Consider the following 22,333-nt stretch of genomic DNA (forward strand, 5'->3'; position numbering starts at 1 on the left):
ACATTTTTTAAATATGAACAAAAGTCATGTCTTTGTTGCTAAATAGGGCCGGCCACACTGTCCCTGTAGTATCATCTGTGATAAATCATTAGTTCTCAATTGTGTCTACAGCTCAACTGTAGATTGTATCTGTGTCATCTAAATCTATGTTTCTTTTAACGAGATAAAAGAAGAGCATTTTAAATTAAGTTTGTCAGTCAGGAATCCAACATGGTTAGAGGGACAAAGATCAATATTACCAGCTAAGATTTACATTGAGAATGAGGCTAAAATTTAGTTGTTACAATTGAGTCGTGGCACATTTGCGATGGCTGGCTGAACAAAATATATGTGAAGCGCAAGAAATGCATGCGTACAAAATAAATTAGCTGTATAAGGAAAAGGGGCCCGTGAGGAAAACAGTGAAACATAGAAAAGCCTACAAGGGTCAAAGTTAATGTGAAAGTATGTGCGGCTGATATTGAATTATCTCTAATGTTGCTTTGTCGAAAAATGCATCTAGTACAAAAACATGATGTAGAGCTGCCGCTGTTATTTGATTGATTCTTTTTCTAAAGCACTAGTAGAGATCCGTTTAGATCCTCTCTGTACGCGCTAATCTGGTGATCACTGAGTGCTCCACCACTTCCCAGGTGTCTATAGTCTTGATGGGCTTCGTTACTTGAGGCCGAACCTTGCCCATGTTGTGTACAGGCTTGAATGGGCAGTAGTCATTGCTGTGCTCCCAGTGCTTCACACGAGGCTGCAGCTTTAAGGCGGCCGCCCTGAAGGAACACATACACACACACACACACACACACACACACTGCTCATTAAACATCCTCATGCAGGACTTTGCGAAACTCTTTTAGAAGTCTAGTTTGTGTCCTACCTGGAGATGTTGCTGCAGCAGGTCATCTTGATGGAGGACAGCGGGGGGCAGATCCTCTCTAGGAGTCGTTGCGTGCGATCTGTGAGAAGCACGCAGCCGCTCACATCCAGCTCTCGCAGGTACTGAGCTTCACCCGTCAGATACTGCATCGCCATATCGGTCATCTGAGGCAGGGCAGAGGAAACAGGAAAGCGTGGCATGAAATGACAAGGACACTGCAGAGGGAGGTCGATGCACACATTAAAACACAAGGTGTTGGACCAATGAAACAATGTGAGTAAAGAAAAATGAAGGGCAACATAACAAGGTGCCTTTGAACGCTTAAAGATCTCAGTTTGCTTGAATTAAATCAAGATCCACGACTTATTCCATTGGAAATCAGTGAAAATGTTCAAGGATCTGGATCTGTGTCCTGATCCAGTTCTTCCCTGTTCCAAACTACATCCCGCTACCAAGGTTTGTGATCATGCGTCCAAAAGAGTTGTGTTTCTTACGAACAAACAAAAAAACTAAAAAAAGACAAGGGTGAAAAGAAACTCCTTTTCACCATGTTTCAAGCTACTGTACATGCTCTTCATCCTTCTTCACATGACATGACAAGGGGAAAGACAATAGACACTTAGGGCTTCAAAAGAGTGTGTTTGCATGTGTGTGTCTGTTTGTGTGTACCTTTGGACAGCCTGACATCCGCAGTGTGAACAGACTCCTGCAGTAGAATGAGAAGGCTCTAATGGCCAGGTCAGACAGAGCGACGCAGTGAGACACATCTACATGTTCCAGATCTTTCATGTTCTGGCACAGGATCTGTTGTAGTGGGGAACGAATGAAAAGATGGAGAGATGTTAGATGAAGCCATGAAGGTTAATGGGAAACCACATCTCCAACTAGACTGATAAAATGTCACATCTCCATCTTCACATCTGTTTGTAGGCACAAACAGTAAGTGAAGGAAATAAGGACTTTTCTTAGAACTGACTAGAAAACGGTGAGTACGTTTATTTCCTGTCAGCTGTCGACATTAACAAACACTGGAGCACAAAGTGAACTAACTCATCAAAACTCAGGTGTTGAATCTCTAGCTGTATTTTTTACCTTGATGCCATTATCTGTGATTTTGACACACTCTGCGAGCACTAAAGTCGTCAGGTTAATCTCCTCCATGGCAGCCAGCCCCTAAAAAACACCACACAAGTTCCAGGTTACAGACTGTTCAACACAAGAGTCCGTTATCTGCTCTGCAGGAATGTGCGACAGTAATCGAGTGTGAGAGCAAACATGGAAATGATACCTGGTCCTGGATGTTGCAACCTCTGAGGTCAAGCGAGCGGATGGAGCTGCCTCTCAGCCACTCCAGGCTCGCGTCGGTCAGCTTCGCACAGTAACTCAAGTTGAGGTGGGAGAGTTTACACAAGCTGATCGATTGTACACACAGACACACACACAAACAGAAAACAGCTGCAGTGTGGCACTAATCAACAGACCATTATGTGTATGTTTGTGTGTATTTTGTCTACCTGTCTGCGATCCTCATGACAGAGATGTCGGTGATCAGACTGCACTGACTGACATTCAGCTCCCGCAATTTGCCGGCTGACCAGCCTTCAGTCAAATATTTGATCCCAGGATCACCCACCCTGAAACGCACATTACGTCATGTACAGTATGACATCACCATCTTTGTGAGACACATCTTTGATGCTGTAGTGTCCCGGAGGGCAAGCATCAAAGCTAACGACACAGACTGATTAAAAAGGCTGGTGCTTTGGGAAGAAGTGGCTGAGGACAGAATTACAGACATCATGGACGAGGCCTCACGAAACAACCGACAAACTAAAAGAGACTTCAGCCACAGAATCATTTTATGTGGCTGTGTGAGGGAGGTATAAAAGGTATTTCAATTCATTTTCCTTCCCCTCAAGGACTAATTAAGTTATCTATTTATCAATCTATCTATCTATCTATTTATCTATCTATCTATCCTACTGTATATCTATCTTTCGATCTATCTAAGCTAGCGTGAGATGCTTCAGCAGTTACAAACACACACTTGCTGCAGAGGGAGATGTCCAGGTACTGCAGTTTCCTCAGGGTGGCCATGAACTTGAGGCTGGTGTCGGTCATTCTAGAACATTTTGCGGCGTGGAGTCTGAGGAGGCCTTGTGAGCCTCTGCACAGAGCCTTCCAGCTGACGTCTGAGAGCTGGGAGTTTCCTAAAGACAGAACAACTCTATTCAGCTTGTGTCGTTTCATGTGTATATGGAGGCTTCAGGCTCGAGGATGCAACATGACCTGACCCTCTGTACTGAAGCTCTTCAGCGTGGCTGCTTCGCTGATGGCTTTGAAGGCGATGTCAGAAAGATGAGGAGCATCCAGGAGAGAAATGGCAGAGAGATCGCGACAACTGGCAAGTAGTGCCTATAAGAGATGAGGGAAGATTCAAACTGGTCTCTGCTTCAGGGGGTTAAGGGGTTAAGGGAGTGTGGACACACAATTATGCATGAGCTGACTAAAAAAATTCTTTTCTATATTTTCTCATGCAGCCCTTACAGAAACCTGAGATTGTAAGAAATGCACAAACTCACCAGGATACAGTTATCAGACAGTGTGGGCATGTCATTGATCACAACTTCTCTGAGCGAAGGGCATCCCGCTGAAAGGTGCGTGAACCCGTTCACAGTGATCTGGGAGGAGAGAGGGGAAAATGTGCGTCCACGTTGGAATCTGAATCACTTTCCTGGATGCTGTTTTCCTCTGTCTCCACATTCTCTGGGCCCCATAAAGTGAAACCAAACATCTGGAGCCAAACTAAACGTACGCACATTTCCAGAGAAGAGCGTGTTTTATGTTGCGGCGCATGTGTCTCATGTTATGGAGTGTGCACATCATGAGTGGGTGGGCCAGAGATGATTGTTTAAACCCAGCCCTCCGCTTGGTCACAGCTGCCTTTGACTCTGCTTCTCCTTCACTTTTTCATCCATTCGCTTGAAGCACTGAACGAGTGCAAACAGTCAGCAGGGGGAGAGCCAGAAAACGAGAGGAGACACGTGCGAGCAGAGAGCAGGGACTGGAGTTATCCAGGACATACTCTGCATCTGCAGTTGAAGCTGTGACCATACACCAGACCAAGAGGAGAGCAGCAACTGACCTGAGTGCAGCCGGACAGGTTGAGGTGGAGGAGATTGTGGCAGCCCTTCCCAGTGGTCAGGTACAGAAATCCTTTGTCTGTGAATCTGGTGCAGTAAGCCAGACTCAGGTACTGAAGGTTGAGACAGTTCCTGTTCAAAACGGATTGTTAGATTCATTTCTAAGAAACAAATTACTTGTGTTCAAGCTTTGTGTAAACAACCGATGTTTTAATGTTGTGCTCAACGAAATTCTATCATGGGACAATGTGAAATATGTACGAAAACATTTTACGTGACACTGCTACCCCCGCGAGAGAGAGAGGGAGAGAGAGCTAATGACTGTTACTGTTGTTTCACTAATCTTTCGATGATGCAATCACACAGACTAGCCTGTTGTGTTGTAAAGTCCACATCTGTTATTCTCAAATCATTACACTGGCTGTACACACTCTGCTTTCCGACATGAAATAGGACCCAGCAGGCTGCTGGTGGTGGACAAACACAAATGGGGATAATTCGGGGGTCTCTAGTGCCAGAGGCCAGGAAAAGATCACAGTGATACACAGCTGTGTACTAGAGCACGACTCGAACCACAAGACCTAACGTCTGATGGATTTACCACATCTGGAGTTTTTACCTGGACAGCTCTCTGAGAGTATTGTCTGTAACAAGTGTGCAGGAAAGGTTCAGGTAGAGCAGGCAGGGGCAGCCCTCCACAATATCCTGAATCATCGCATCCTGGCAAAGAGCACAGGGTCAAGTGTTACCAGCACAGCAAGACAATCAAACACAATCAGTGGTGCATTAAACACCAACTTTTCTTTGTGTGTAATCTTGTCTAAAATCAAACAACAAACAAACCAACAAACTGACTGGGGTGAAAACATAGCCTCCTTGGCCGAGGTGAAAATGTAATAAGATGCTGGAAAAATTTGACTCTAATCTCTAAATATGATAAATTATGATCATAAAGATGAAGACTGAGCAATCGTAGAACATGTTTAAAGGACATTATTGTTAATTTATCATTTTCAATGCTTTATCAATGTTAAATTGTTAGCAAACGTACAATAAAGTTTGAACAGGATTATTCGTGATGAGAAGAAGATGGATTTTCTTATAGATTTAGGATTTTATCACCATGTAAACATTATAGTCTTAACAGTGTTTTACTTACTGTGACATTAAAACAGTCGGATACATTGAGCTCCTGGAGATTTTTGCATTCACCTTAGACAAAACAAGGTAAAGAGTAAAGAGCAGATAAACAGTTGATTCAAATGTGCTGTCCATTTCTTTTGGAAATACATTCCTCAACAACTATGATGTAGGTTGTAATTTGAAGATATATAGTGTGTCTTGGTTCAAAGCTGTATATACATTCCTGGACGGCTACGATCTCTTATGTAATGTGCAGCCTCTGTGCAGAGACGGCAGCAGCTTTGTTTCATCAACAATAACACTGCTTCTGTTTTCAAGCCTGTCTTTCTGAGACTTTTCAAACTTCTGCTTTGGCTCCAGCTCTTCTACTTGAAAAGACCAACCCTGCAGAACTGAGGATGCATATGACCTCCAGTCTCCTCTTCGCCTCCCTGCTCCTCCTCCTGCTCCCGAGCATCGACATGAAAAGGTCGGGAAAGGGAAGAGGCCTCAAAGGAGCACGACACAAACTCACAGGCAGCCGGTATGGATTTAGACTTCAGTCTGATGTGTTCACTCCATTTTATCACAGACTCTAATGATAATTTCTTGTGTTGAACACTGCCAGGGTCAGAAGCAATGGGCGTCACAGCAGATCAGGCGCCCACAGGCTTCTGTCAGGCAACTGCTCCGAGTCAGCAGAATCTGGAGACGTCTTTGTGGACTGTCAGGAACGAGGTCTGACCTCCGTTCCCAATGCCCAAACCTGGTCCAGAGCACCCAAGCACCTCCTTCTAGCCAGCAACCGTATCAAAGTCCTACGTGAGGGGACCTTCTTTGGATATGAGAGATTAACTACTCTGGACCTGCAGCAGAACCAGATCTCTTCAATTGAGGATGGGGCCTTCCAGGGCCTGGAAAATCTGAAAACCCTTCTGCTGCAGCACAATCGTCTGGAAACGCTTAACGAGGAGGCCCTCATCCCCATGCCAAACCTCCGCTACCTGCGTTTACACCATAATCCCTGGAATTGTCTGTGCTCGATGGACGGTCTTATAATCACCCTTCAGGTCCCAAGCAACCGTAATTTAGGAAACCATGCCAGGTGAATGTTTACGCCAATGGATGATGATCCAGTGTGATCTACTGCTCAGATCCCAGAGGTCAAACAAGTCATCACTGAATCGCAGAATGACAAACTGCCTCCAAGTGTCACATCAGAAGGATTCATGACTCAACTGTATTTCCTGTTCTAGGTGTGCAGCGCCCGTCAGGCTGAAAGACAGGAAGCTGAAGCAGATTGATCCTGAGTTACTCTGTAAGGCGTCGACCGGTTTCCCACAGGACGACACCCCCGGCCCATTGGTGCCGGTTCCATTTCGCAGCAAACCAGACATCACCACATCTTGCCACACCTACCACTTCCCCCAAATACGAATTGACTGCAGCAAGCGAGGCAAGTCTGTCATCATCCTATATTTGTTCTAATATGGCTGATTAACTGTACCCCATATGCTTTGAGTTATGAAATTCAGACCGTTCCATATGGAGCAGAGGGGTTAAATTAAATACTTGTGTAAGCCAGAGAGTTTGTTTGCTCATGATGAAATATTACTGTTGCCTGACTAGAATGAATAAACTTTAAATTCCCTGAAGGAGCTTACGGGCTAGACACGGAGTTGGCAGAGGGACACATCTGGTTTTGGCAGGTGTTTTTTATTCAATGTTATATTGCTCGCTTCCTCCACATCGGACTGATTCTATGTTAAAGCCATTTGTCACCTTGTGAACAAATTGGAAAGCACCAGCTAAACAAAGTTTGGCCACTATTTCGGAACAAGTCTGTTGCAAAACATAAAGAGGCATTTCAAAATTTGCTAAGAATAGAGTAAATAATGTTTTACGGCTATTTGTCTCCTACTGGCAGGAGGCCTGGACATTAGTGTCAAACTCAGGTCGTGGATTGAGGCAGAGCACATTTCACAGCGTCTGTATGAACTAGCAGTGCAAAACTCAGAGCAGTCTTTGGTGGGACAGATCTGGATGGTAAAGTTTTAAAGATCTAATGAGTTCAGAAAGTAAATTCGGGGCATGTGATTTTAGTTAAGTTATCTATTAGCAGTCATAAATAATGGAATGTATTTGAGGACCCCCTGTAAGCCCTCCCTCTGTGTGTTCAGGTCTGACCGAGGTGCCGACAGGTATCGCAGAGGACGTTGTTCGCATTGATCTGTCAAACAATTTAATCCGTCATCTCAAAGCCAAAGACTTCCAAGCAGCGAGGAGCCTCAGATTCCTGAACATTAGTCACAACAACATAGAGCACATCGACACAGGTAAAAACTTGTGTGTGTTACATTATTGTTCCTGTAAATCTGTGAGTCATTATCACTGAATGTTGCAATATGTGTGTCAGTTTTTTACACCAAGGGTTAAAACTTACACAATCAAAGCTGCATTTTATGACATGAGAGCTTTGTTACACAATACAGCTGACTATTGTTCCCGATTCACTGTTTTTAGAAACATTCTGCTGCATTTGTGCAGATTGTTTTGAATAATGAGTAAAACATATCATAAATGGTTATTGTACCCAAGTGATTAAGGAATAAACTGAACGTGAGCCTCTACAGTTGGATCTCAGTTTGATTGCACCACTAACTTTTACTTTTCTTGTCTAAACAGCTACTAGGCAATAGGACTTAATATTTTATGCTAAGTGAGAAACCAGCGGCTGCTTTGCCCATGAATCTCTGTCCTGTCTCGTAGGGTCCCTGTCTGGGCTGCTGCACCTCCATGAGCTGGACTTGTCACACAACAGCCTCCATTTTATCAAGTACGGGGTTCTCGAAGACCTTTACTTCCTGTCAGAGCTAAAACTGGGAGAGAACCCTTGGGTGTGTGACTACAGGTGGGTTCTCCTGCTCAAATCTGTACAATTGAATTGGCCACAAACGCAAATCCTTATTAAAAATCGGACTCCATTTTCCTCAGCATCCACTACATGGTGTACTGGCTGCGTCTGCACCCAAGAGTGAGGCAATCTGGCCTCATCTGTCGCTCCCCTCCTGAACATACGGGGGAACGGGTGGAGGCCTATGTGAAATCCTACTACATAGTGTGTCCAAAGGACAGACAGAGCAGCAGAACAGACCGAGAACAAACAGACCCTGCGCTTTGGCCCTCACCGATGGAGGCGCAAGGAGAGCTGGAGGAGGAGGAGCTGGAGCCCAGCCACTTGAGGGTTCCGCAGAAATACACAATCTTCAGACTGTCCTGAAAATAAAACCTGGACCCTGATTGTTTTTGTTTTCCCCTTCCTATCGTTTCCTTTCATTATATTATAAAACAGTCTGTATCAGATGGAGAAACGATATTTTTCAGTGCTGCTTTTATGTGTCGTCAGTGTTGTGTAATCCAAATATAAGATTTGTCAACTTATTCACTGTCTTGTAATTATTACTTGTAAATCATGATCTGCAATGCACACACAAGTGAAACCTGTTAAGATGGAGAAAACTCACTGATACATCTGAAGCTGTTCCATGTCAGTGACGTGCAGCCTCGCAGGTTCAGATAGATCACAAATGGTCGGTAGCTCTGCAGAACCTGTTTCATCGTGCTGTCGGTTATCCAGTGTTTCTCTACAGAGACGTTGATCTAACAGGGATGAAAATTATGAGGCATTTGAACTCCTGTTATAATTATGATTTAAAACATTTCCCTTAATCAAATACACGAATAAACCTCTGTACAGACCTGGCTCCACAGTGTGCTGGATTGGAGTACAGATTTCCATGCCCAGCAAACCTCAGCACAATTCAACCTGTCTCCCAATTCTAGATACTGAAAGATCTGAAAATAACAGAAATATGATAATGCTGAAAAGTGTCAGATGAAAGAGGAGAGACATAATTTCTTGTTCGACTAAAAATGGATGCAGCTAACACCTCCTCTGTGTCAGATATTATGAGAAATATCCACAAATCAGTGAAATTGAACAACTTCCACACTCTGACTGACTTTTGGTCCATAAGTTTTTAATTTCACACAACCAGCCCCCGCTATTGGAAAAATCTGGCCGATGTCAGGGGGCAGCAAGGCACCCAGATGTGGTGTTTTATTGCCACCTCTGGCACTGCCACTTTGCAAGGCACAGTGAACAAGCAGCCCTTTTCTCTCGCTCCAAACATAGGCATGCTGGAGCACTATTTATTGTGAGAGGTGTTGGACAGAAACTCCAGAGAAAACAAGGCAAAAAACTGCTCTCGCATTTCCAGCCAATGAGAATCCAAAGCAAACAGGGGCTACAACAAGTCAGTGTTGGAAGAGTGGGGAAGTTTTCAAAATATTTATAATCGAGATACTTCAACGATTACATAAGATCTACAAAGATATTACAATTAATATACATGAAACCATAACTCTGCAGCAGATATTGTCTTATAAACATGGTCGTCTCTGTGCTGAAAGGTGGTAGGGAGACTGCAACATAGTGTGTGGTGACTGACTTTAATCAGCTGGCCTCTCAGAGACTGGAAATATGTTTTTAGTGATTTTCTTTGAGTATTATGTAACAGGCTTGTATGATCTCATCAGCGACTGCTTTGAGAGCTGAGAAGTGAAGCAGCCACGCTTGAAAACCAAGGCCAGTGTCAGTGCGCGTGTGAACTTCATGAACACTGGGAGGTTTAAGATCTACTACCTTCAATGAGAGGCTGTGAGGGAGCATGGAGAGTCGGTCACATTCTTCTCCAGTCTGGTTTTCTCTGTTGACTGTTTCGGAAAAAATCATATCCAACCTCTGCAAGAGGAATACAAAGACGATGAGGAATGTTTCTAGAAATCAACATTTCATATCAAATTCCGCATAAAAGTACCTTGAGGTATTCTTTTGTTCTCCTTGACTCCATTGCAACATTGTTCCATGCAGCTATAATGCGTCGAAGGCGACGGGCGTTTACGAGTCTCTTAAGTTTCTCGACAGCAGCTAGGTTGCAAAGAAAATAAACATCTCTTCAACAACACAAGTGTTTGTAATTCTGCATCTGTTTTTTTTTTAGCCAAGGATAACTAAATCGTAGCAATAAAATCATGATCACAAAGTAGCATTCTAGTGAATCTTGAGACAAATTTGGCATTTAACATTAGAGCCAAGTTTCAGAGGTTAATGGTGAATGTACAGAGGACAAAATGAGTCACAAGAGTGGGTGTTTACAGCGGGGGAGAAGTTATTGACAGGAAAGACTTTCAGTTTGGACACATTTCTTTACCACAGCGCTTGTTTTCTCTGGCGTTAAACACGAGAGTCACAGTATGCAAAAACAGTCAGTTCACATTAGTTCAGCTAACAGCCCTCATGAAAACTCTTTTTACTCAGAAATACTTGGAGGTCACCTACCAGCCTGGGTCATCTTGTGTAATTCTACCCATTTCAACCATTTGGTGAGTGTGGCCTGCTGGCATCTCCTCTCAGACTGCTTCATTCTCACGTCAATCTTCAGGGACACCACTGCGGTATCTCTCTTGCTCTGCACAGTGAAACTCTTCCACTTCCTGTGGACACAGGTCATCATTAATTCAGAGGACGGGTACGCAGCCAGGCTGTCGGAAACCTGCATCTACTCAACAGGACAGTAATCATTAACACTGAAATAATACTCATGGATTCATTTTAATCATTATGGCAAATAAGTTCATGCTAAAGATTTTCTCAGCTGAAGCAGGTTTGGACATTGAGACAGATCCGAGCGTTCGACACAACAGTGATGGGCCCGAGATGGAGATGATTGAGGAGGTGAAAGGGAATCTGTGAAATAGAATATCCTCATGCACGCGCTCACTTGTTGACAATGATCCAGAGAAAATGTTCAACACTTTCATTCACGTGTGTCAAATTACTGCCTGAAGTCCCTCTCTCTTGAAACGTTTCTAAGAGTGAATTTGTGAGGGGTGAACATGTATATGTAAACAGAGGTTTAAACATCTGATTGTTCCATTGTTGAGTTGCTATTCTGTGTTTTCAACATTCATCTGGAGTTAACCTGCTGTTATCAGCTGTAGAAAGAGAGAGAGCAGGGCAGTGTGGATGAGAAGGGGCAGGACTTGTGTTGAACTGAGCTGTTTTCAGACCTCACTTTAAGTTATGAGTGGACTGGATGTATAGGAATAATTAATATATTCAAGATGAAGGCATAAAGAGGGATGCAATGTGATGTTTTAAACTACCTGAAATTTGTCAGATACATTTCTGGATTCATTTGAGAGATATTTAAGTCTCTGCTCCACTGCTCGTCTAATTGGTTTTCACACAGCACCACCTGCCTGCAATCACCTCGCAGCAGTCTGTGTGATCAGAGTGTGAATGTGTGAGGATCCTTCCCTGTCGTCTTCCTGCTCTCAAACTTTCTCTGGTGAGAGACAGATCGGAGCATGATCGACTCTTACCTGGTCTGGTAGTTTTTATATAGTAGTCTGTTGCTGCTGCCATGGATCTTCTGTTTGGGTAAATAAGACACAAAGAGTGTATCTTTGATTATATTGGCTCCGTTCTAAGTTTTTTTTCATGATTGTCTCTCAGGGTTTCTCGGATTTGCACTCTGTTTTTATGGGGTTGCATTTGTTTTCCTCCACAGAAAGGTATGTTTCATTTTAATATTTTTTTTAATCTTTAGTCACAGCTATGTTCAACCTCATGAATTTAATGTTTGTTTATTTCCTGATAGGTTGGAACATTGCACATGGCCACTATGTCGATGAGAACCCACAAACCTCAAACCAGTTTCACTCTGGAGCCTTTCTAAGCACAGACTTGAAGGATCCAACACAGGTTACAGCGGACCAGAGCTTTGCTTCCCCTCAGAGAGAACCGGTTCATTTTGATGATACCAGACTCGGTGAAAACATGGTGCAACACCAACCAGACGCGGGACAGGAGCAGGATGATTATTCGGCGGTTCCCTCTGCTCCTACTGTGCAGAAATATGAAAGCGACCAACATCCTTTCGGTTTTTTATTGAAGCAGTACACGCCCGTGAAAAATGTGGAGGGCATCAGCTTCCCAACAATTAAAGATCTCCAACGGTTCATAGAGACGATGAAGAGCTCCTATTTAATACCAGGAAGCGACTCAAGAGGACATTTTCAAACTGCTCGAGAGACAATGAAAAATGAGTTGATTTCTGATGCTCAAAGGATTAAGGGAGAGTCTTCCACGTCTAATTCTGTGCACGATGGATCTGCCCATGATGACCACAGTGAAAATGTAGTCTGGAATGAACCAGAGGCCAACGACCACAAACCAATAAGCCAAAGCCTCTCTTTTTTTAATCCCGTCGACTCCACTGAAAGTGTCACTTCTCCCAGTGGTTATGACGACCACGACTCTGGCTCCAGCTCCGCTTTCTACCCGCAGCATAATTTAGGAGCCACAGAACAGGTTTCAAGTGATTATGGAAGTTTGGCCAATTATGGCATTTCTGGGGAAAACACAGATATTTTCTCAAGTGCTGCTGATGATCAAAATGAAGTTCAGTCAACAAGCCACAACCTCCCTGAACAAAGACTTCCTGGCCATTTATTAGGAAGGTCCCTTTCTTTCAGGAGCCATGTGACTGCATCACCTGTAACAGACATCCCATCTCGAGATCTCAGCTTCTATTCAAGTAAGAAATTAATTGTAAAACCTCTATCCTCTGAGGAAACTATGCAACAACCCACATATCTTTCTCCCAGTGGAGACTCTTTAACTGGGTATCAAAAGAGTAGAGATTTCCAAACAGAGGAGAAGCCCAGAACGACAGAAGCTCCACAGAAGCCTTTTGATTCCTATAGTAAAAGTATAATTATTAGAGCACCAAGAAGACAATTATACATGCCAGGTGTATCCAAACACAAGGAAAGACCTGACAAATCAGCTCAGATATATAAACCCACTGTTGGGAAGGAATCAAACGATATGAACCCCCCACCCATCATCCACCTGCCTGAATCCTCTGGTTCCAACTTTGACCTTTCACCTCAGAGGAGTAGCAGTCATGTGGGTGTCGAAGCAAGTGAACCTCAGGATCAAGTGTTTAGCAAAAAGCTGCCGCTCAGATCTCACCTGTTCAGTGTGGAACCTTCCAGCTCTCAACAGTCAAGCAGACATGATGGCTATCTCCCAAACCAGAGAGTCCGTGTTTCCCGTCCGTCCATCGGTGCTCAGGCAAAACATGAGAAATCTGGCCTGTCCAGACAGAATCGAGTGTCCACCATTCAGGAACCAAAACTAATGAATGATTATGCTCCTATTCAACGTTCTCGTGGCTTAGAATCCACCCAGAGGGGGATCTCATCTCAGATTGATGATGTACATGCCAGTTATCCAACTAACTCTCCCCCAAACTCAAAACTAGAAGTAGTTTCAAGACTATTTGGCAATGAAGCAAAGTCCGAAAACTTTGACAACACTGAGTCTGAAAGGTTTCCATCTGGTAATACACATAAAAAAAAACGGGATCCCCAAGGCATTTCTCTAAATGGTGGATCTGGTGGTGATACCACAACTGACCCTCTACATACCTTCAGACAACCACCCAATGTACAGAAGCATCCAGTCAATGTGAACAGAGAGCTCAGCACCACGGCCTCCCGCCGCTCTAAAACACTGTCCAAATCCAAAGTGTCAACTTCTACACCCGGTGGTGTCTTTTGGAGAAAAAGTGGAAACACAAAAAGGCTTCCTCCTCAAAGAGGCTCCAAAGCATCACCAAAATCCACAAACACATATGTTAAGCAGTCAAGAAACAGCTATGTAAGGAGCAAAGTATTTCTATCAAACTCCCGTTATTCACCATATCAGCACGCTGAAGACAAGACCATTAAAGACCAATGGAAATCTGACCCAGCACAAGAAAAAGCCCCGCTGTTTGATGGAGGTGGAGAAAAGTGGAGGAAGAATCAACACTTTCAGTGAGAGGAAATGGTATGGAAAAACGTTTGAATATTTACATGTAAACATAACTGCTGCGCCTTTTAACTGGAATCATTTGATATAAATATGAAGCTGGAAATATTTGCCACATCTTGATCCTTAATAAAATCATAGATGTTGGTAAAGAGTCAACTTGAGTATGAAAATTGTGGCTGTGATTTTTTTCTTTTTCTTTTTCCTTTCTCTCAATTGTAGGTCCGATCCCTGATTGGCCGAGAGTCATTTGTGATTGTAAGTGTTCCTACTAAGGACGTTTGTTTAATTCTCAAATTCCCCAAAACTGAAGTGTAACATTTCTTTTGTTTTGTTTCTCTTTCCATGCACACCAAGTTGATATTTCTGAGAAATTCCATGTAAGGTGAGTTTCATGGCCCTTTTATCCCCTATAAAAAAAAATCATAACGCGTGCTTGTTCTGAAGTCAGTACTGTAGGTGCTATATGACAATGGATATCGTGATACAATATAAAATCTGATGCACTGTCAATATCACTCCCTCTTGGGAACTAATTCTAATAATTTGGATAATACTTCGACACAAATTGAAAGTTTTCACAGAGGTTCTAAACAGAGGTATTCTGATTAATAACCCCCTTATTTATTGGTACATAATTCAAAAAGTATTTTATTGATATTTATTATTCTATTAGATACATTTACAAAATGTGCTATATAATGATATGCATCTGGAGATGATGTGACCTATATCGGGATGAGATATTATTCACGTAGCACAGCAGGCCTACCTGAAGCAGGAGCTTGTTAGACTTTTCCTGTAGCAGCAGTATGCCTTCTCCAGCAGAATGAAGAACAACTAAGAATGAATGCACAGCAGCAGTTATTATAAAAGTACTGAAACTGACTCATTTGAATCCAAGTGATTTTTTTTTTTTCAGTGGCATGCATGCTACTAAACCGTACTATGTCGTCTTCTGGATCGATGGTGGCGCACATACTCCTGCGAGTCAGAGAGGGCGATGGTGTGCACCGGTTTGCATCCAGAAGAAACTTGTACCTTGAAAAAACAAAGTCAGAAACAAATGATGATCTCAACTAATATACTGAATTGAATGAATGAACTATGCCTTTTAAAAGGACTAAATGTGTTATAGTAAAAGGCTAAACTTAAATGGCTAAATAGCTGGAAAAGTCCTATTCAAACTAGAATCTAAGTTGACAATAAGCATACAGTTAAGATGGAGAAGATACCAATCAAAATTAAAGCTTTGATTATTCATAATTTGTACTTAAAGGGTCCCTTAAATCTCTTAATGTAAGTATCGTATATTCTATGTAGCCGAGAGGTCGATGATGTTGTTGATGATGAAGAAAGGACTCCGAGGACCTAGTACCTTCAGTATAACAAAGTTTATTACACAGAAGTTTCACAGGTCAGGACGGGCATCTAGAAACCCGGAGACATCACACAGCCAAATGGTGAAAATCTGACTTGCAGGGGTCTTACACACAGTTATATAGGGACATTGGTTCCTCCCTTGACTTCAGGTAAATGACGTCCCCTTATGGGATGTTTGACTAAATAAGGGCACGTTTTTGTGTCCGAACATGAAGACACATTGGTCAAAAAGATTCCATCCACCAGCTGGTCAAGACAACTCCCTAGGTCAAAGGTCATACCAAAAAGGTAGAGAGTAAATAAGACAAACATCTGGTGGACTCTCTGAGAATGTCTGAGTGTCCAGAGGGCAAGCACCATAAGTGTAAGCCTATCATTATGTTTTAAGCACATGTCAACATGTTTTACTCTAACGAATACACGACATAAGAAAAGTCCCAGTGGTGGGGCACCAGGGAACGTGATGCAATTGTAAACACAATGTGATTATTAACCAAATTTACTATCTGCAATTTGTTTATGTACTTCATTCATGCCCTTCCTCTCACCGAACAACATTTAAGTGTCAAGGGATTTTATGTGTGGAAAGCTGTGGTTTCTTCCCTCCCTACATTAGTGTTGATGGCTCACCATGATTTTCTCTTGCAGCAGTAAAAGAAAAGTTGGAAAAGTGAGCCACCGTGTGCTCGTCTATAGAAGAGTCCTAGAAGAAGGAGGTGCACCTACCAGTCTACATCCTGGACATAATCCGGTCCGTAGAGGGCCAGAAGAGTGTTCTTCAGAAACTCTATGGGATCACTGGGACATGACAGACCTGCAGCTGTCAGCAAGCTCTGTTGTCAAAGAGGAATATGATAATAAAGATAATGACCCGTTGATCAAGAATAATGAAGATTCAGGTGATTGTCAAAGAAACAGATGGTTCTCATGTGTAAAAAGTACTGAGGAGCTGACCTCAGGGCTGTGGTTCTCTGTAATGTTACTGTCCACATTAGTTCCACTTAAAGGTTAATGGTGTAGAATTTAGTGACATCTAGTGGTAAATTTGCATGTTGCAGCTGAATACCCCTCACCTCACCCTCCCCTTCCAAACATTAAGAGAACCTGTTGTCATAAAAAATCAAAAGGTAGAGGGGAGCCGCTCCCAATGGAAATATACAGTATTTAAATATAAAGAGCCCATTCTGGGATAAAGAAAAAAATTTGTACAACTCACGATGAAACACGCTAGTCAAAACATCACTGGGATTATTTGATATTCAAATATCTGCCAATAAAGTCATAGAGGACCTTTAAAATAACTCGCCTTAGATAATTGTGGCAGAACCCGGTTCAGTTCTATCTCTTCCAGAACAGGCTGTGTGTTCGCCATCTTTAATCTGTTACACGTCTGCAAATTCAAAATATCACGTTAATATTCAGTAAGGGCAAGCTCAAAACGTGGCAGCGGTAAGTCGTAGAAACAGCCACAGATATGTAAGGGTGCCTTTTATGCCCCTCTGTTTATAAGCAGCTGTCTTTGTTGGCAGCCGTCACAGTTGCCACAAGTGTTTGGGGCTAGTTGTCACTGCCGCCACACTCTGAGAGCAAACAAGCTGTTTGTGATTCATACAATAAGACATATACTGGTTTATTAGATAGTTTGTTAGCTCTCGGGGGGGGGCTGGACTCAAAATGTATCAAGAAAAGCTCCACATCTGTCAGATCCACATGCATGATCTTGGTGTCTCTGAATATGCAAGAACTCACAGACTGTATTCCCAGTATCAGTAACAGTGTGACTGTAACTCATTGAAAAGAAGGCAGGGTTTCAGTTTCAGTCATTAAGAATCATGTTCCTTTGACATCAAAGCCAAGTCCTGCTACATTCGTGGCACATCTAAAAATAAAAGTTCAGGAGGCCGGAAGTTTGATTTGATTAATGAGTGACCCTTACTCCTTGTGCAAGTTGATGGGAACAATGTCATTTGTTTGATCACCGAATATAAACCAGAAGATTTTGCATGAATTTTCAGAATTATAGTCAATTAAATGTGTCCCACACTGAGATTCTTGTAAGGTGTCAGAAACTACACCTTAAACTACTGGGTTATTTTCTAACAATAGGTTTTTAAAAGTTTTTAAATCATCCAGTATCTAAAATCCCAAAATATAAAAGTATATTTTAAGTAAGGCTGTCAAATATATGTAGTAAAGTATAAAAATATAATGGTTATCACCAGCAGCATAGAATGACAGACACTTAAAAAAAAAGATAAATGGAAACTAACACTACATTCAAAAAACGATCTGATTTGCATATCTGTAGGAAAGACCAGATATTAAATCAGATAAAGATAAGAACAATAGGCTACATAAATAAACATATGGAAATACCTGAATATACAGATGGTAATGCAGTGAAGTATCCACTGGCCACCGCGTTGCACATTGTTACAGTAATATCACTTCATTTTTAAATGCAGTTAAAACAACTCAATATCTAATCAAAGTGATGACACAATACTTAAGAGAAGAAAAGAACCTCTTTACCTTGTTCTCTGTGATCTTTAGGGAAACCCAGTGTGGGTAGTGCTAATCTCCATTATGTGCTGACTAGTCAACTTCTTCCATGGAGGCTGGATTTCTCTGGCTTTGAAATAAAAAGGTTGTGTTATTTGTTCTGTGTCGCTGTTAGGAGTCTGACGTGTGGCACAGGCACAGCTCATAAATGATCAGTAGACAAAAATAAAAGAACAAACGTGGCATGGTCCCATCCAATCTTACTAAAGTTTAACCTAAAACATTTTTTTCAGATGAAAAACAGTATATCTGCATATTAATATAGAATATATATATATATATATATAGGCCGCATTAAAACACAGTCCACCGAGCCCAGAGAGGAGAAGAGCATAAAACAGACGTTGCCAGGTAACAACAAAAGTTACGTTAAATGTTGGACAACAAATGACTTCGAATGTACAAAGTTCACATGGCTAAAGTTTACTCGAATGATTTTAATTAAAATAAGTATTTATGTGAAAATTAAAAGGGTTTTCTACCTTATAAATTACTATTATAAAACTTTATTAGATCTATCTGTTTTGTTCATACCCCTCATAACCAATAACTCCGCAAAAGTTTTGGTCGGCCAACCTGAGCCTCCCGGAAACAGACCCAAACATTGTTGACAACTGTAGCTGGTCAGCAAACTTCTCCAGCTCGCACCACGATGGAGCCGTGTACGTCACTTCACCTGGGTTAATAGTAGTGTCCATCGGTAGTCACCAGTGTTAGCTAACTAATGACCCGGGTTAGTTAGCAAGCAAGGTCACAGACTCGACTCCTGACGCGTCTGAGCCTCTGTAGCTTGACGTTGGTTAGCTAGCAGGGCTCGGCTACAGTTAGCAGCAGCAGCAGCGGCAGCATGGGCGATGGCAGCATCACTCCCCGGTTCGGGAACATGAAGGCGCTGCTCGGGATCGTTGCCGGAGCCGGAGCTTCCTACGGGATTTACAAGCTCATCAGCGGAGGCAACTTCAAGAGGAACAAGAAGAGCAGCACCAGTGACACCCCTGCTGCCAGGAGCGGTCAGCCCGGGGATGGTGCCCACCAGCCGGGCAGCCTGTTGGCTAAAGTGTCCGGACTGGATGTGGTCTGTCCACGACCTGCGCATCCTGCATCAGGTACCTAATAATAATAATAATAATATAATAAATGATAAAGTAACCGATGCTCTCACCAGCCAGCTTATTTTTGAGTGTATATTTGCTCCAAGTTCCCTGTGTCATGAGGTTAAATGGCTTCTTTTGCTCCCAAGGTGTTATCATCCATCAGTCCCCTGGAAACCTGGAGCCCCAGCACCTGCACATGCTGCTGTCATGTCTGCAGAGCAGCAACAGTCCCTCTGACAGATGTCGGATTCTGCTCACGTTAGGAAACGCTGCTGCCTTCACTGTGAATCAGGTACAGTAACTGAATGCTTTCTCTAAAAGCTTCTGCACGTCAACTTAAGACTGGTTTCTTTATTGCCAATAAAAGAGACTTGAGTTGTCCTAAAATTCATGTATCTTCAGTCATTTTCTTCACTCTCTTTATCCCTGTTCCTCCAGAACCAAATACGGGAATTTGAAGGGATTCCTATTATCGCCGGCTTCCTCTCAGATCCGGCTGCAGAGGTTCGAGTGCAGAGTCTGACTGCTTTAAATAATCTCTGTATGAACATCCAGAACCAGGAGCAAATCAAGGTTAGTTTCCATCCTGTACAGCATATATCAAGCAGTCTAACTCTGAGATGGGGTTGTCTTGTGTTCATGTTCAATCTTGTACATTCATTTCCATTTTCTGCGGGACAGACCTGTTTCACTCAAAATCTTTTCTTCCTAGGTTTATGTGCCACAAGTGCTGGAGCTGATTGAGATGTCCCCGGTGAACTCTGACCTTCAGCTTGGTGCTCTCAGGCTGCTGACAAACCTGTCAGTCACAGACAAACATCAACACTTGCTAAAAGACTCGATTACACTGTTACTTTCTCTTCTTGTTGTGAGCAATGAAGCATTACAGGTAGGGAGATCATGATATTCCATTCGCACGTCTCTGAGATATTAATAATATGGTGGTATATAGTTGTTGGTACATCCTCATAAGTGAAGTAATTTTGTTTCAGGTTCAGGCTTCTAAAGTCCTTGTGAATGTGTCCTCTAATCCAGATATGATGGATGACATTGTTCAAGCTCAGGTAAGGACAAAGGAATGAAAAGGAAGTCTTAATCCTTTCCAGTGTAGTTTGCATGTCTGTGCTTAAAGTTCATCAAAACAAAGAAATATTGCATAATTCAACATCATATTTGTTGTCAAACTGTTGTAGAACGGCTCCATATTTCATTATCCTAATGTGAATCTTGTTCTTGTTGTTTTGCCCCAAGGCTCCAGCGTCTGTTGTGCTCCTGTTTGACGCACGAACCGCCCCTGCAGTGCTCCTGCGCCTGCTGACATTTGCGGGGAACTTAAAGTCCTGGAGGCCCTCGGCCCAGGTAGCAGATGAGCTGAGGCGGAAGCAGGACTGCCTGTTCCGAGTCATGTTGGATGAATCCTCCCAGCTCCACAGCAGGCTGGTCCAGCTGCTCTCACACCCCGATGGGGAGATCCAGGCCCACGTGGCTCGTATCCTGACGTAGACTTCTCTGTCTGCGTTCCTCATCCATGCACTGCTTTTGCTTCCACACACTTTGCCAAAGCCATCAACCTATCACCCTTAAAGTTGAATCATAAATCGGTTGACTTTAAGAGCAGGCTGTGTAGCTTCCTGCCGATACTCAGCTTCCACTCTCACACACATTACCTACAATCCCCAGATCAATATTATTACCACACAAAACTAAATGATCTGTTCCACCTCACAAGCCACTCCCCCACCCACCCCCCTAATTTACAGTTACTTGTGATTTGTTGATGAGCAGAGCGTGAGCAGGAAGCAAGAAAATAAAAAAAACTTCTCCCTGTTTGCTTCCTGCCACCAACACACTGTTTCCTTCAGAGCTCCACAGTGCCCTTCCTTCTTAACACCACTGAGGGGAAATTTCTGAACCCAAACCCACTGCCAAAAGTTTTCTAGAGAATGTGTCTGTATGACCTTTGCAGCATGACCCAATACACCACCCCCTGTGGTTGAGAGAGACACTTCTTATTGGGAGAGCTGGTTTCTTGTTGCACTCCTCAGCATGCCTTGGAAACACCAATGAATGGCGGTAATACAGCTCCAGTCCTTGTTAATCTATCGACATGTTGGATTTCAAAACTATGCTCTTATTTCAAGCGAAAGTAAGATCATTTGTCTGTTGATTTCATTTGAAAAGCCAAAAGGAGCTTAGACCCAGAAAGAGGAGATGGTCTCACATTCTCTGAATCTATGACCAGAAGAAGGGTTCAGTGTATGAGGAAGGTTTTGAAGTTGAATCACTGCCGTCACTGCGTTAAGAAAAGCTACCTGACGTGTTTATGGGGCTTGGTTAGAAGACCACCTGGATAAACCTTGTACACCAACCACAGCTGCCTGTACTCGGACACGAACAGTGTTACTGAATGTCTCGACTGGCCAACAACCACCTGTGAATCCTCCAGGGAGTAGCTGGAGGAAGTTCCCAGGGAAAAAGGATGTCTGGGCCACGACCATTGTTTTACAGTTACCGCGAATACAAATGGAGGAGAGGTCCTCCTTTGACAAAAAGCAATAGTGATAATAGCTGTGATTTCTGTTTGTGAAAAACGTTATGCATAAAATAACTAGCTCGTTGGATGACAGCAATGATTGAATTATAAATAAAAGCCTTGTTGTGTTAGGTTGTGCTCTTGCTGCAATAAGACAGGTTTCAAGTGATTGATCCACATTTCTAGCTGCAGGACTGAAGCTGTGGACACATCTGCTCACTTGTATTTACACAAAGGGAGGAAGGGTGAAGGTTCATACCTCTGACTTGCATGAAAAGTGATGATTATCTCGGAATATGATTTTATTTCAATGCAAGGATTTTATGGCATGAATCGATCCAGGTGTATAGAAATGCTGCACATTATTGATGTTTGGACACTGACTTTATTTTAACACAAATCTGAAATATCTCTCAGGCAATATACTTCTAATAGAAAAGATAGAGCAGGAAGAGGGTGGTTTCCTTTTGACCTAGATTATCATATTTATTTAATGAAGTTTACAGATGAAATGAGACGTGAATGTGTGTTTGAATGGTTGAATAAAAACCTTATGACCTATGATTGTGAATATCCATCTCCCTTATTTCTCATGTTTAATCAAATATATGAAACAGCATTAAATGCGTGGGAAACGGGGATGAGCAGGGTTTTGGCTCACGCTTGTCTTACATCTGA

The 22,333-nt window shown here is 42.7% G+C and overlaps 3 protein-coding genes and 1 long non-coding RNA gene across 4 annotated transcripts; 2 read left to right on the forward strand and 2 right to left on the reverse strand.

Moving 5' to 3' along the window:
• Window positions 1-452: 452 nt before the first annotated feature.
• fbxl13 (F-box and leucine-rich repeat protein 13) lies at window positions 453-16,458 on the reverse strand. Its single transcript, XM_053426411.1, has 21 exons — window positions 16,450-16,458; window positions 16,193-16,299; window positions 15,031-15,124; window positions 14,856-14,923; window positions 10,538-10,692; window positions 10,017-10,126; window positions 9,842-9,940; window positions 8,896-8,991; window positions 8,661-8,796; window positions 5,174-5,226; window positions 4,634-4,734; window positions 4,017-4,146; window positions 3,454-3,552; window positions 3,166-3,286; window positions 2,919-3,081; window positions 2,386-2,505; window positions 2,160-2,283; window positions 1,964-2,044; window positions 1,541-1,675; window positions 872-1,035; window positions 453-764 (listed from the first exon to the last, which is right to left on the reverse strand). Exons 1-21 carry the CDS (start codon window positions 16,456-16,458, stop codon window positions 575-577), a joined length of 2,355 nt encoding a protein of 784 aa, XP_053282386.1. The 3' UTR covers window positions 453-574.
• LOC128444589 (leucine-rich repeat-containing protein 17) lies at window positions 3,545-8,577 on the forward strand. Its single transcript, XM_053427142.1, has 7 exons — window positions 3,545-4,076; window positions 5,535-5,680; window positions 5,765-6,241; window positions 6,393-6,592; window positions 7,317-7,472; window positions 7,906-8,047; window positions 8,131-8,577. The coding sequence occupies exons 2-7, from the start codon at window positions 5,556-5,558 to the stop codon at window positions 8,414-8,416; spliced, it is 1,386 nt and encodes a 461-aa protein (XP_053283117.1). The 5' UTR covers window positions 3,545-4,076; window positions 5,535-5,555; the 3' UTR covers window positions 8,417-8,577.
• A 314-nt stretch (window positions 16,459-16,772) lies between the features above and the next one.
• LOC128444591 (uncharacterized) lies at window positions 16,773-19,057 on the reverse strand. The gene is made up of 3 exons (XR_008339165.1): window positions 18,705-19,057; window positions 17,999-18,098; window positions 16,773-16,856 (listed from the first exon to the last, which is right to left on the reverse strand). It is a non-coding gene; the product is annotated as an uncharacterized LOC128444591 (long non-coding RNA).
• On the forward strand, window positions 18,610-22,195 carry armc10 (armadillo repeat containing 10). The gene is made up of 6 exons (XM_053427143.1): window positions 18,610-19,134; window positions 19,269-19,414; window positions 19,561-19,695; window positions 19,835-20,011; window positions 20,115-20,186; window positions 20,374-22,195. The coding sequence occupies exons 1-6, from the start codon at window positions 18,876-18,878 to the stop codon at window positions 20,623-20,625; spliced, it is 1,041 nt and encodes a 346-aa protein (XP_053283118.1). The 5' UTR covers window positions 18,610-18,875; the 3' UTR covers window positions 20,626-22,195.
• The last annotated feature ends 138 nt before the right edge of the window (window positions 22,196-22,333 follow it).

The sequence above is a fragment of the Pleuronectes platessa genome, chromosome 7 (genome assembly GCF_947347685.1).
Source record: "Pleuronectes platessa chromosome 7, fPlePla1.1, whole genome shotgun sequence".
Taxonomy (NCBI): domain Eukaryota; kingdom Metazoa; phylum Chordata; class Actinopteri; order Pleuronectiformes; family Pleuronectidae; genus Pleuronectes; species Pleuronectes platessa.